Source organism: Plecotus auritus (genome assembly GCF_963455305.1).
Source record: "Plecotus auritus genome assembly, chromosome: 2".
Classification (NCBI taxonomy): domain Eukaryota; kingdom Metazoa; phylum Chordata; class Mammalia; order Chiroptera; family Vespertilionidae; genus Plecotus; species Plecotus auritus.
Genome location: NC_137771.1, coordinates 107645998 through 107658601, shown reverse-complemented (window position 1 = coordinate 107658601; position 12604 = coordinate 107645998). Strand labels below are relative to the sequence as shown.

The 12604-nt window shown below is 42.4% G+C and overlaps 1 protein-coding gene across 4 annotated transcripts in view; it reads right to left on the bottom strand.

Annotated features, from left to right (window-relative positions):
* The window catches only part of PLS1 (plastin 1), a 217858-nt gene that overhangs the window by 24576 nt on the left and 180678 nt on the right, over nucleotides 1–12604 (bottom strand). For all 4 annotated transcript variants that reach the window (XM_080657190.1, XM_080657189.1, XM_080657187.1 and 1 more), the window contains 2 exons: nucleotides 4190–4323; nucleotides 3615–3738 (listed from right to left, as the gene is read on the bottom strand). In XM_080657190.1, coding sequence (XP_080513316.1) covers nucleotides 3615–3738; nucleotides 4190–4323 — 258 coding nt within the window. The remainder of the gene's footprint in view (nucleotides 1–3614; nucleotides 3739–4189; nucleotides 4324–12604) is intronic.

Sequence of the window (12604 nt, the reverse complement as noted above, 5' to 3'; positions counted from 1 at the left end):
TCTCCGACAGGGTAAGCTTTGAATACAGGGGTGGCCAAAAGTAGGTGTACAGTTGTTATATAGACAAAGGCATGAAGGTTATGATTATTACCATAGTTTTATTAACTCAAATGAACATCACAATGCAACTGTATAGCTACTTTTGCCCACCCCTGTATTTATGAAATGAATGAGCAGTATGTCACACAGTTAGCTAGCTGAGCCAAAACTCCATAGCTTGGTTTTCATCCTGCAGTTAGACATGTCTGGGTGTGAAATCCAGTTATTCATCTTTACAGCTGTACTAGAGGCTCAGTGCACAAATTCATGCACCAATGGGGTCCCTCGGCCTGCCCTGTGGGATCAGGCCAAAACCAGCTCTCCAACATCCCCTGAGGGGTCCCGGATTGTGAGAGGGTGCAGGCCAAGCCAAGGGACCCCACGGGTGCACAATCAAGGCCGAGGAGGGATGTGGGAGGTTGGCCATCCAGAAAGGGACCATGGGAGGGTTCCAGGATGTGTCCAGCCCATCTCGCTCAGTCCCAATCAGCTGTACCCCAGCAGCAAGCTAACCTACAGGTTGGAGCGCATGCCCCCTGGTGGTCAGTACACGTCATAGTGACTGGTCGACCGGATGACTATCTGTCCCCTGGTGGTCAGTGCACGTCATAGTGAGCGGTTGAGTGGCCTTAGCATATCATTAGCATATTACACTTTCATTGGTTGAATGGACAAACAGACACTTTGAATTATTAGGCTTTTAATATATAGGATGACAGTGGACAAGTTATTTAATTTTTCTAATGCTCAACTTTTTGTTTATAGAGTTGTGAAAAAAAAGAAATAATAATGTGTAAAGTGTTTAACATTGTGACACATAAGACTCAATAAGTGGCAAGTATGATTATTATTATTGGCTAATATACCACCTCATGATATTCTTTGTGAGGGAAAATTACTTAACTAAAAAGAGTAAACTTGACTTTTTTGAAATTTCTAGGTATAGCACTGACTTAATTATGGTTCTTACTAGTACCACTTATGGTCTTCAATTATAATGCCTTCTACAGTTCGCAAAAACCTTTCCAACCCCAACTATTTTTAGCATTCACTACCGAATTTCTCAACTATTTACAATCTAGAGTTTTATGTTAAGCACCTACTAAATGCCAAGCACTTCCACAGTATGTTTCTGCCACCTCAGTGTTAAGTAAAACCATACTCTCAAGTCTACTTTTCTCAATGAATTCTCTCCCTTAAAGAGTTTGTGTGCACCCATTCTCAACCATTTCTTCTATTCAACTGATCACCAAGTATGTATTCCCGGTTGTTGTTTTTTAAGTTTTTATTGATAGAGGAAGGGAAAGGGAGAGAGAGATAGCAACATCAATGATGACAGAGAATCATTGATTAGTTGCCTCTTGTACACCCCCTACTGGGAATTGAGCCCACAACCTGAGCATGTGCCCTGACCAGGAATGGAACCGTGACCTCCAGTTTCGTAGGTCAATGCTCAACCACTGAGCAATACCAGCCAGGCTGTATTCCCAGTTTTGACATCTCCTTTCATCCAGCTCTTCACTTCCTGAAAATTACCTCAAATTCAACAAGCTTAAAACTGAATTCATCTTCTTTTCCAGAAAGCAGCTGAACTTCATGACATCCCCATTTTTGTTATACTTTGTTTTTCATTTATCCAGGCCCCCCAATCAGGAGTTTTAACCTCTGTCTCTCTTCAGTGTTCTCTTAAATCAAGAAGCCAAATCATACCTGTTCTTTTACAATAGCAAATACTATTCATTCTTAACATTCTCAGTGACCACCCCTACCTCCAAATCCTTCACTTCATATCTGAGTTCAGCCTCAGCTTCTTATATATTGTCCTTGGATTTAAACTATTCTTCCTCCAGCCATCTGCTCACCACATGCAGAAGAGTATTCCTAAAATAGTCACTCTTCTTACATTACTGCCCTTACCAATATCCTTTATTAAGGCCAGATTCCTCCACTATATTAACTCAGCCTATATCTTGCATTGTATCCCTTAGGAACCTTCTTCTCTAGCCAAACTATTTCTCCTAACCTTCTCAGACTTGTCTTTATTCAAGATGGACCTCTTCTAGCTTATTACACCACTCTTGTTCTCCACCAATTCAAATCCCTCCTCTCCATGGTGCTAAAATCAAATCCAACTTTCTCCATCACTCTTCACTGACCATTCAATTGGAAATGATCAATTAGATCTATCCGTAATAGTAGTTGCATTAATTAATGACTATAATATCATTACCTTCTCAGTTATACAAATTTGCCTTTCAAATAAATGGCGAACACTCTGAGGGCCAAATAATTTCTTATATTCTATAGCTTCTTCTTTGCCTAGAAATGTTACTGGTAAGAGCTCAATAAATATTTATTAATTTGTTCCTAAATGTTTCCTAACTGTATTTTATTTGATTATACAAAAGCTTATTATTTTTCATAAATGAAAGTACAAAAACATTAAGTTAGAGTATAACAATTTTAATGAGTGACTGTCAATTAGAGAATTTTACATGTCTCCTTTCCTATTTTACATTTCTATGTTATGTTTTATGTCTAAAATATATAAAGACAAATCATGGACTGAAATTTTGTTTTAAATAAGCAACAATAAAAACTCAATGTCATTAGTTCCTTCCAAGATGGAAAAGAAAAACCACACTTGAACCACCAGGACTCAGGCAACATCTTTGCCAACATCCAGCTATCCTATTAAAACCACTTTGGGGCTCAGTTTAGGTCAAGATGAGAAGATAGAATTTATCAATTTCTGACATTTCTTCTGCTCTACAATGTTGTTAAACATATAGAGCAAAGGCAAAGAATAGAATAAAGATGGGTAGATAAGTCTTAGGAGAACTTAGGGATTCTTCTGTTTGCACTCTTATTTTACTACAAAAATACGAATTGCTGATTTTTCACTTATAATGAAATCACAAACACAAGGCTCACTGAATGAATGGGTACAAGCAGACATGCTTAGTTGTAGCTAACATCAGCTTGCATGCAAAAGCAAAAGAATGGAAATGCATGACAATTAGTGGGTATGCATGTACAAATTACATTTTGAGTGCTTTATGAATCATCCACAAATGCTTGGAAGTGAGCAGTAAGTGCCACTATGAAGCCACATGACAAGATTTTCTTTTCCTACCAGTTTTTTCAATTCCCACTTGAATTGGTTTGGCTGGCTCTATTATGCCTTGGAAATGATGTCAATACAATTCTGAGACTGCTGCTAGGGAGCACAAAGTATTACATATCCTATATAAACAATGGCTTTTTAGCTTTCTGTTTCATCTGACAATTGGATTTTATTGCTCTATTCTATTTTTTTTTAAGATTAGATTATCAGAATTTGATAACATTAACCTGCATTTATACTCAATAGGACAACCAATCAAAAATATAAGAATTCAAACTGTACAGTTTGGGTTTACACATGCCAAATAATTAGTATGCCTAAGCTCACAAATTGTGATCCTGAGATATAACATTAATGTAATCCTGAAACTAAACCAATGTAATTCTCAATGAAGTTTCTTCCTATACTTAATTTCTTACCCAAAATTTTAAAAATAGCTTTTGATTACCTTGAAGCTGGAAATAGAAGTATTTTTGTTTGCACTTTTAAGAGTCTGATTGACCCATTTAATTATAATTTCATCATTGACTTTTTCACCTTCTCCAAGATCTGATAACACATTCAATGTGTACCTGTAACAGAAAAGATGTATATTTGAGACTGAAAGGGGTGAAATTTGCTCCCATATCACTTATATCAATATTTAGATAAATATTTAAGAAATATTCAGTTCTAATAAGTATTTTTAATTTTAATCTGGTTTTTGCACTTAGTTACAATCCAAAGTTACAAAGCTCAGTAATGAGAAACAAAAACTACTATATAGTATTTTTTAAAAAATTAAAACAACTCCATACAAGGCAGTTTTTAAGAGACATTAAGAACAGTGATTGTTTCTAGAGATTTATCCACTATTAAAAAAAAGATTTACAAAGAATATAGTATCAATAGTAAATCATTTAAAAATTAATATTTTGTAGTATATTTATTCTGTTTGTTATTCTTCCAAATGAACTAAAACTTTAGTTCAAAGGATTTGTTGAAAGAAATTCACAGTGTTGCTATAAACATTGCAATCTTTACCTTCTCATTAGCTGCCATACCAATGCCAGTGTCAGTGTTGAATTCCCTTCATTTAGGTCCTGCCCAGCAATGCCAACCAAGGAGAATTTGGCCTTATTCTTCCCAAGTTCCACTGCATAGTTACAATTTTCAATCTATAAGTAAGTAAAAGTTTTGGTATAAAAACAAATTTTAAAGAATATATCTCTTGAATCTGCCAAACTAGTTCAGTCATCTGAAAGATAGCTATGATGACACCTTAAATTTATATTACAGAATTTCATCGCATAATAATGCAGTGAAATAAAGAAATTAATTATTCCAACTTTATAGTTGAAGATATCAAAAGCACTGAGGGGTTAACCTAGATAAACAACTGTCTAGAAAATTTTAAGATCCTCTCTTACCTTAAAAGTCTTGACTGTCCAAGATTATACAGCTTATTTTTTTAAATATATTTTATTAATTTTTACAGAGAGGAAGGGAGAGGGATAGAGTTAGAAACATCAATGAGAGAAAATCATTGATCGGATGCCTCCTGCACACCCCCTACTGGGGATGTGCCAGCAACCAAGGTACATGCCCTTGACCAGAATCGAACCTGGGACCCTTGAGTCTGCAGGCCGACGCTCTATCCACTGAGCCAAACCAGTTAGGGCTATACAGCTTATTAATGGGAGATCTTTGACTAAAAACCTAGCTTTCCTGCATTCCATTGATAAAGGTAAAAAATATAGTTCTGCCTAAACTTAAAACTAAGGAAAAGAGAAGAAGAAATTGTTTCATTAAGAGATTAAGTCATCTCCAATATTTTTAATCTAGATTTTTCTCATCCTCTGAAATTCCCCTTTTAGCCCACTGTCTTGAGCAAAAGCTTAACCTTAACTGTACCAGCTGATGATAATCTATCCCATGTTTGAACTCCCAATACTTCTTATTTTGTAATGTTTATGTATCATCATATACTTATACTTAGCATTTGATGTACTTTCTTTGCTAACCATAAGCTCCTTTTAAAGGGCAAAAACTAATGTGTACAAATCTGTATCATACTCTTCCCTAACCCAGGCCAGGACCCAGCACAGTGCCCTGCCTACAGTAAGAATCTGATTAATGAACACCAAGTAAATTATTTACACACACACACACACACACACACACACACACACAATATCCTCTACACTAATAAAAGAGAAATATGCAAATTGACAGTCACTTCACAATGCCCACCAGCCAATCAGGAGTGGGTATGCAAATTAACCTGACAAAGATGGTGGCGGGCCCGCCCCCCAGCTGCTCTGGGCCTCTAGGCAGCACACATGCAGGCGCGGAGCGGCCGGGTGGGGCAGGACACCTGCTATGAGGAGGAGGGTGGGGGGCAGAGGGAGCTACAGGAGCAGCACTCCAGCTGGAGTGAAGACTAAAGGCTCCAGCCAGAGCAAAGACTGAAGGCTCTGGCCAGAGCAAAGGCCTGGGTCCCGGGTGCTGGAGGAAAACCAGTGCCAGCAGCCAGGGGAAGGAAGGCCTATTGCACGTATCTTCGTGCAATGGCACTCTAGTATATAATAAAGAGCTAATATGTTAATTAGACTGAACAGCAGAACAACCATCCGGATGACCTTCTGGACGAAGCCAGGGCTGCGAGGGCCAAGCCCCTTGCTCGAATTTCATGCATCAGGTCTCTAGTATATATCTATCTATATAATAGAAGAATATGCAAATTAGCCGGGACACCATAATGTCACGACCAAACAGCAGGGACCTCAGGCTGCAACCCCCGCCCCGTGGGGCTTGACAGGGGACCTGAGACTGCGCACCCCACCCAGCGCCAGGCTGGGGGACTTGAGGTTGTGCCCCCCGCCCGGCAGGGCTTGACAGGGACCTCAGGCTGAGCCCTCAAGCCGAGTCTGAGTCTCCTGCATTTTCGAAGTGTGTGAGGGTGGTGGGTGGGGACTTGACTCTAGGTCCCACAGCGCACCCCAGACTCTGACAGGAGGGAGATTTTCATATACATTTTATTAATTTTCTTTCATTTCTGACACTTCTATTATAGATAAAGGGCAAATAGCAATATTAAAATATTTCCTCTAATTAATTTCCTTTTAATGTACACAAATTTTGTGCACCAGGCCACTAGTATGTGTAATATATATACATAATATATATATGTAATTATAGATATACAAATTCTTATGAAGTTGAGTATTTGTTCTCCACCCAAATTGTAAGCTCTTATAGTCTTACTAGAGGCCTGGTGCACAAAATTCGTGCATGGGGGTGTCCCCTCAGACCAGCCTGCACTCTCTTCAATCTGGGACATCCCTCTCACAATCCTGGACAATTGGCTCCTAACTGTTCACCTGCCTGCCTGCCTGATCACCCCTAAAAGCCCCCCTGAGGGCCTGGTCACCCACAACTGCCCCCCCTACTGGCCTGGTCACCCCCAACTGCCACCTGCCAGCCTGTTCGCTCCTCACTGCCCACCCCCACCCCCCCGACCAGCCTGGTCACACATGCAGCCTGCTGCTCAATTGTTTGGTCAATCCTCACTAACCCCCCTGCCAGCCTGGTCACCCCACGCAGCCTGTTTGGTCGTCTGTTTGGTTGTTTTGGTTGTGATGGTCACTTAGGCTTTTATATAGTATATAGACTAGAGGCCTGGTACACGAAAATTCGTACATGAAAATTCGTACACTCAGGGGGGTCCCTCAGCCCAGCCTGCACCCTCTCACAATTAGGGACCCCTGGGGTAGGGTCCCTAGGCCTGGCCTGAGATCAGGGCCTATCAAGGCTTTCCTTCCCCAGGCTGCAGGCAGCTGGCCCCACCCCCGCTGCTGCCACTGCTTGCCATCTGTGCAGCGCTGCCCCCCTTCCCCTGCCACTGGTGGCCTCCCGCTGCAGGTGACAGGCTGGGGTGCAATGGCTTAGCTGGCCTGGGCCTCCCTCTTTCTTTGCTGGGGGGTGGGGCCAGCCTTGCCAGGGGCCGTCTGCCTACCTCATCACCACTAACCACTTGCCTGCTTACTTGATCACCCCTAACTGCTGCCTACCTGATCACCCCTACACTCTACCTGCCTGCCTGATTGCCCCTAACCACTTGCTTGGGGGCGGGGCCAGCCCGGCGAGGGGCTGTCTGCCTACCTGCTCACCCCTAACTGTTGGTCTGCCTACCTGATGTCCCCTAAACACTTGCCTGCCTACCTGATCACCCCTAAACCCTCTGCCTGCCTGCCTGATTGCCCCTTACCAATTGCTTGGGGGCGGGGCCAGCACTGACTTCCAGTTGGTCAGCCTCCAATAGTTACTGGTCATTACCACCCAGGGTTTTTATATACTAGGATAATGTCTCACCAGTACTAAAAAAGTACGTACTAAATTCTATCTAATAAAAGAGTAATATGCAAATTAACCATCACCCTGCTACACCGACAAGCCACGCCCACAAGCCAATAAGGAGCAAGTATGCAAATTAACTCAACCAAGATGGCTGTGGCCATGTTGAGAGCAGGAGGGAGGCTTGGGTTTCCCCAGCGATGGAGGAAGCCAAGCTTTCCACACACCCTGGCCGGCCCAGGCCTCTGCTTGAGGCTACAAAGTTTCAATTATAGAAGATAAATAAATCCCAACAAAAATGGCAGCAGCCACAGAGCTGGAGAGAGCAGGAGGCTAGGGTTGCCCCCGGCGATGCAGGAAGCCAAGCTTCTGCAGCCCTGGCCTGCTTTGGCCTCCGCTTAAGGCTACAAAGTTTCAATTATAGAAGATAAATAAATCCCAACAGAAATGGCTGCCGCCACGGAGCGAGCAGAAGGCTTGGCTCCACTCCAGGCTACCAAGTTTCAATTGTAGAAGATAAATAAACCCCAGATACCAGGGCCTCTGCTTGGGTCACCGGGGGGTGGCTGGACTGCAAACCACCACAGGCCCCTCACCCAGGCTGCCCCACCGGGATCGGGTCTAAATGGGCAGTCGGACATCCCCCGAGGGTTCCCAGATTGGAGAGGGAGCAGGCTGGGCTGAGGGACACACCCCCCTCCTGTGCACAAATTTCGTGCACCAGACCTCTAGTACTTTTTAGAATAAAGTAAACTTTAGTTAAGAAATATAGTATAACTGGCTTCTCCTGATTTTCTTTCCCAAATTAGTTGAAACCTCATTGGAAAACATTTCAACCTAAGACACACAGAAAAAGAAATACATTTGTCTATGAAAAAGAAAACATTTCCAGAAAAGATGAGAAAGGGACCACACAATAATAGAATTTGCTCAAATAAATGGGTATTGTTCTTTAAAAAAGAGAATTCAAATTCCCAAAAGTCAGTGTGTTATAAATAAAAATGCAAGAAGTTTTTTTTTTATTAAGGTATTATATGTGTACATATCTTACCATTGCCCCATCCCCACCCCACTCCCATACATGCCCTCACCCCCCAATGTTTTGCATCTGTTGGTTACTCTTATATGCATGCATATAAGTCCTTCAGTTGATCTCTTATTTCCCCACCTCTCCATAACCTTACCGCTGTAATTTGACAGTCTGTTTGATGCTTTACTGCCTCTGTATCTATCTTTTTTTTTAAATAAATCTTTATTCAGATTATTACAATTGTTTCTCCTTTTTCCCCCCACAGCTCCCCTCCACCCGGTTCCCACCCCACCTTCTGCCCTTACCTCCCCCGCACTGTCCTCATCTATAGGTGTATGATTTTTGTCCAGTCTCTTCCTGAACCCCCCCATACCCCTTTTCCCATGAGAATTATCAGTCCACTCCCTTTCTGTGCCCCTGATTCTATTATATACACCAGATTATTCTGTTCCTCAGGTTTTTAATTCACTTGATTTTTAGGTTCACTTGTTGATAGATATGTATTTGTTGTTCATAATTTTTTTCTTTACTTTTTTCTTCTTCCTCCTCTTCTTAAAGAATACCCTTCAGCATTTCATGTAATCCTGGTTTGGTGGTGATGAACTCCTTTAGCTTTTCTTATCTGTGAAGCTCTTTATCTGCCCTTCAATTCTGAATGATAGCTTTGCTGGGTAGAGTAATCTTGGTTGTAGGTTCTTGCTATTCATCACTTTGAAAATTTCTTGCCACTCCCGTCTGGCCTGCATAGTTTCTGTTGAGAAATCAGCTGACAATCGTATGGGTAATCCCTTGTAGGTAACTAACTGTTTTTCTCTTGCTGCTTTTAATATTCTCTCTTTGTCTTTTGCTCTTGGCATTTTAATTATGATGTGTCTTGGAGTGGTCCTCTTTGGATTCCTTTTGTTTGGGGTTCTCTGTGCTTCCTGGACTTGTAAGTCTATTTCTTTCACCAGGTGGGGGAAGTTTTCTGTCATTAATTCTTCAAATAGGTTTTCAGTATCTGGCTCTCTCTCTTCTTCTGGCACCCCCATAATTCTGATGTTGGTACGCTTGAAGTTGTCCCAGAGTCTTCTTACACTATCTTCAACTTTTTGGATTTTTTTTTCTTTTTGCTTTTTCGGTTGAGTGTTTTTTGCTTCTTTGTATTTCAATTCTTTGACTTGATTCTTGTGTTCCTCTAGTCTGTTGTTGGGTCTCTGTATAATATTTTTTATTTCTGTCAGTGTATGTTTAATTTCTAGTTGGTCCTTTTTCATATCTTCGAGGGTCTCGTTATATTTATTGGCCTTTTCTAGGATATTCTTAAAAAGCCTTATAACCGTGGTTTTGAATTCTATATCCAGTCGTTTGTTTTCCTCCATTTCTTTCGTTTGTGATCTGTTTCTTTGACGCCGCATTTTCACTGCTTCCCTGAGTTGGTAGGGTAGATTTGTGTGTTAGGTTTCCAATATGGCCCAGTGGGTCGGCCTCCCCAGTTACCTGAGGTGGACACTCTTGGTGCACCCCTTTGTGGACTGTGTGTACAGCCTTGTTGTAGTTAAGTCTTGATTGTTGTTGGTGTCACTGGGAGGAATTGACCTCCAGGCCAGTTGGCTGTGAGGATCAGCTGTGTCTACACTGGGAGAAGTTCAGTGCTGGAGACAGCCTTATAGAATTAGACTTGCCAAATTGCAATAGCCTCTGTGCTCAGCTTGGATGGGGTGGAGTCTCAGGGCGGAGCAGACAGTCTTGGCTTCCAGTCAGCCTTGCCCTTGTGCGCATGCGCCTCCAGACCTCTGCCTTCCCTGGCTCCCGAGTCACTGCCCGAGAGTCCAGATTCCCCCCACAAGAGCATGGGTCCCCAGGGGCTCGCCTGGAACTGGGGTTCAGAGCAGTCAGAACTGTGGCTCAGCCAAAACTGGTTTGGCTCAGTGGATAGAGCGTCGGCCTGCGGACTGAAGGGTCCTGGGTTCGATTCCGGTCAAGGGCATGTTGCTTTGGTTGCGGGCACATCCTCAGTAGGAGGTATGCAGGAGGCAGCTGATGGATGTTTCTCTCTCATCGATGTTTCTGACTATCTATCCCTCTTCCTTCCTCTCTGTAAAATATCAATAAAATATATTTAAAAAAAATTTAAAAAAAAAGAACTGTGGCTCAGTGCAGTCAGGAGCTTCTAACTCCCTTCCACTAGGGAAAGCCTGTGCCAACCTCCGCAGCCTTTGTGCGCACTGGCACACGCACGCCTCCAGACATCTGCCTTCCCCGGCTCCTGAGTCTCCGTCCGAGAGTCCAGATTCCCCCCACAAGAGGGTGGGTCCCCAGGGGCTCGCCTGGAACTGGGGTTCAGTGCAGTCAGGAGCTTCGGACTCCCTTCTGCTAGGGAAAGCCTGGGCAACCTCCACAGCCTTTGTACACACTGGCGCACATGCCTCCAGTCCCCTGCCTGCCGGGGTTCCCCCGGGTCTCCAAGTCTCCAGGTGCTTTTCTCTCTACCTGACAGTCCAGACTCCCCCTGTATGAGCCTGGGTCCACGGGGTTTCGCCCGGGACTGGGGTTCAGTGCAGTCAGAACTGGGGTTCAGTGCGGTCGGGTCTTCCTTCCCCCTTCTGCCAGAGAAAGTCAGCCAGGCTCTCAGCCACCCTTCCTCTCTGCGTGCACAAAGACCCTTTGCCGTACCTCCAATTCTTTGTGAGCTTTTCTCTTTCCTTCTAGTTGTAGAATTTTCACTCAGCCAGCTTTCCTGTGGTTCTGCATGGTGTCCGTTCTGTCTTTTAGTTGGAGTTTTGAAATTGTTGTGCAAGGCAGCAGTTTAGGTGCTTACCTATGCCGCCATCTTGGTTTCTCCTTTGTAGCTATCTTTTTGTTCATCAGTTTATAATGTTTTTCATTATCCCCAAATGAGTGAGATCATGTGGTATTTTTCTTTCATTGACTGGCTTTTTTCACTTAGCATAATGTTCTCTAATTCCATCCAGGTGCCTACAAATGGTAGTAATTCCTTCTTTTTTATAGCAGCATAGTATTCCATTGTGTAGATGTACCATAGTTTTCTGATCCAGTCATCTGCTGACGGGCACCTAGGCTGTTTCCAAATCTTAGCTATTATAAATTGTGCTGCTATGAACATAGGGGTGCATATATCCTTTCTGATTGGTGTTTCTAGTTTCTTAGGATATATTCCTAGGAGTGGGATTACTGGGTCAAATGGGAGTTCCATTTTCAGTTTTTTTGAGGAAACTCCATACTGTTCTCCACAGTGGCTGCACCAGTCTGCATTCCCACCAGCAGTGTACGAGGGTTCCTTTTTCTCCGCATCCTCACCAACTCTTGTCGTTTGTTGATTTGTTGATTTGTTGATGATAGCCATTCTGACAGGTGTGAGATGGTACTGCATTGTCGTTTTGATTTGCATCTCTCGGATAATTAGTGACTTTGAGCATGTTTTCATGTGTCTCTTGGCCTTCCTTCTGTCTTCTTTCAAAAAGATTCTATTTAGGTCCATTGCCCATTTTTTTATTGGATCATTTATCTTCCTTTTATTAAGTTGTATAAGCTGCCTGTAGATGTTGGAGATTAAACCTTTATCAGTGATAACATTTGCAAATATGTTCTCCCATACAGTGGGGTTTCTTGTTGTTTTGTTGATGGTTTCTTTTGCTGTGAAAAAGCTTTTTATTTTGATGTAGTCCCATTTGTTTATTTTCTCTTTGGCTTCCGTTGCCCTAGGGGCAGTATCAGTGAAAAAGTTCTTTCGGCATATGTCTGAGATTTTGCTGCCTCTGCATTCCTCTAGTATTTTTCTGGTTTCCCGTGTTATATTTAAGTTTTGTATCCATTTTGAGTTTATTTTTGTGTATGTGTAAGTTGGTGATCTAGTTTCATTTTTTTGCATGTATCTGTCCATTTTTCCCAACACCATTTATTGAAGAGACTGTCTTGACTCCATTGTATGCTCATGCCTCCTTTGTCAAATATTAATTGTGCATAGTGGTTTGGGTCAATATCTGGATTCTCTATTCTATTCCATTGATCTATATGTCTGTTCTTGTGCCAGTACCAGGCTGTTTTGAGGACAGTGGCTTTGTCTGTTTGGT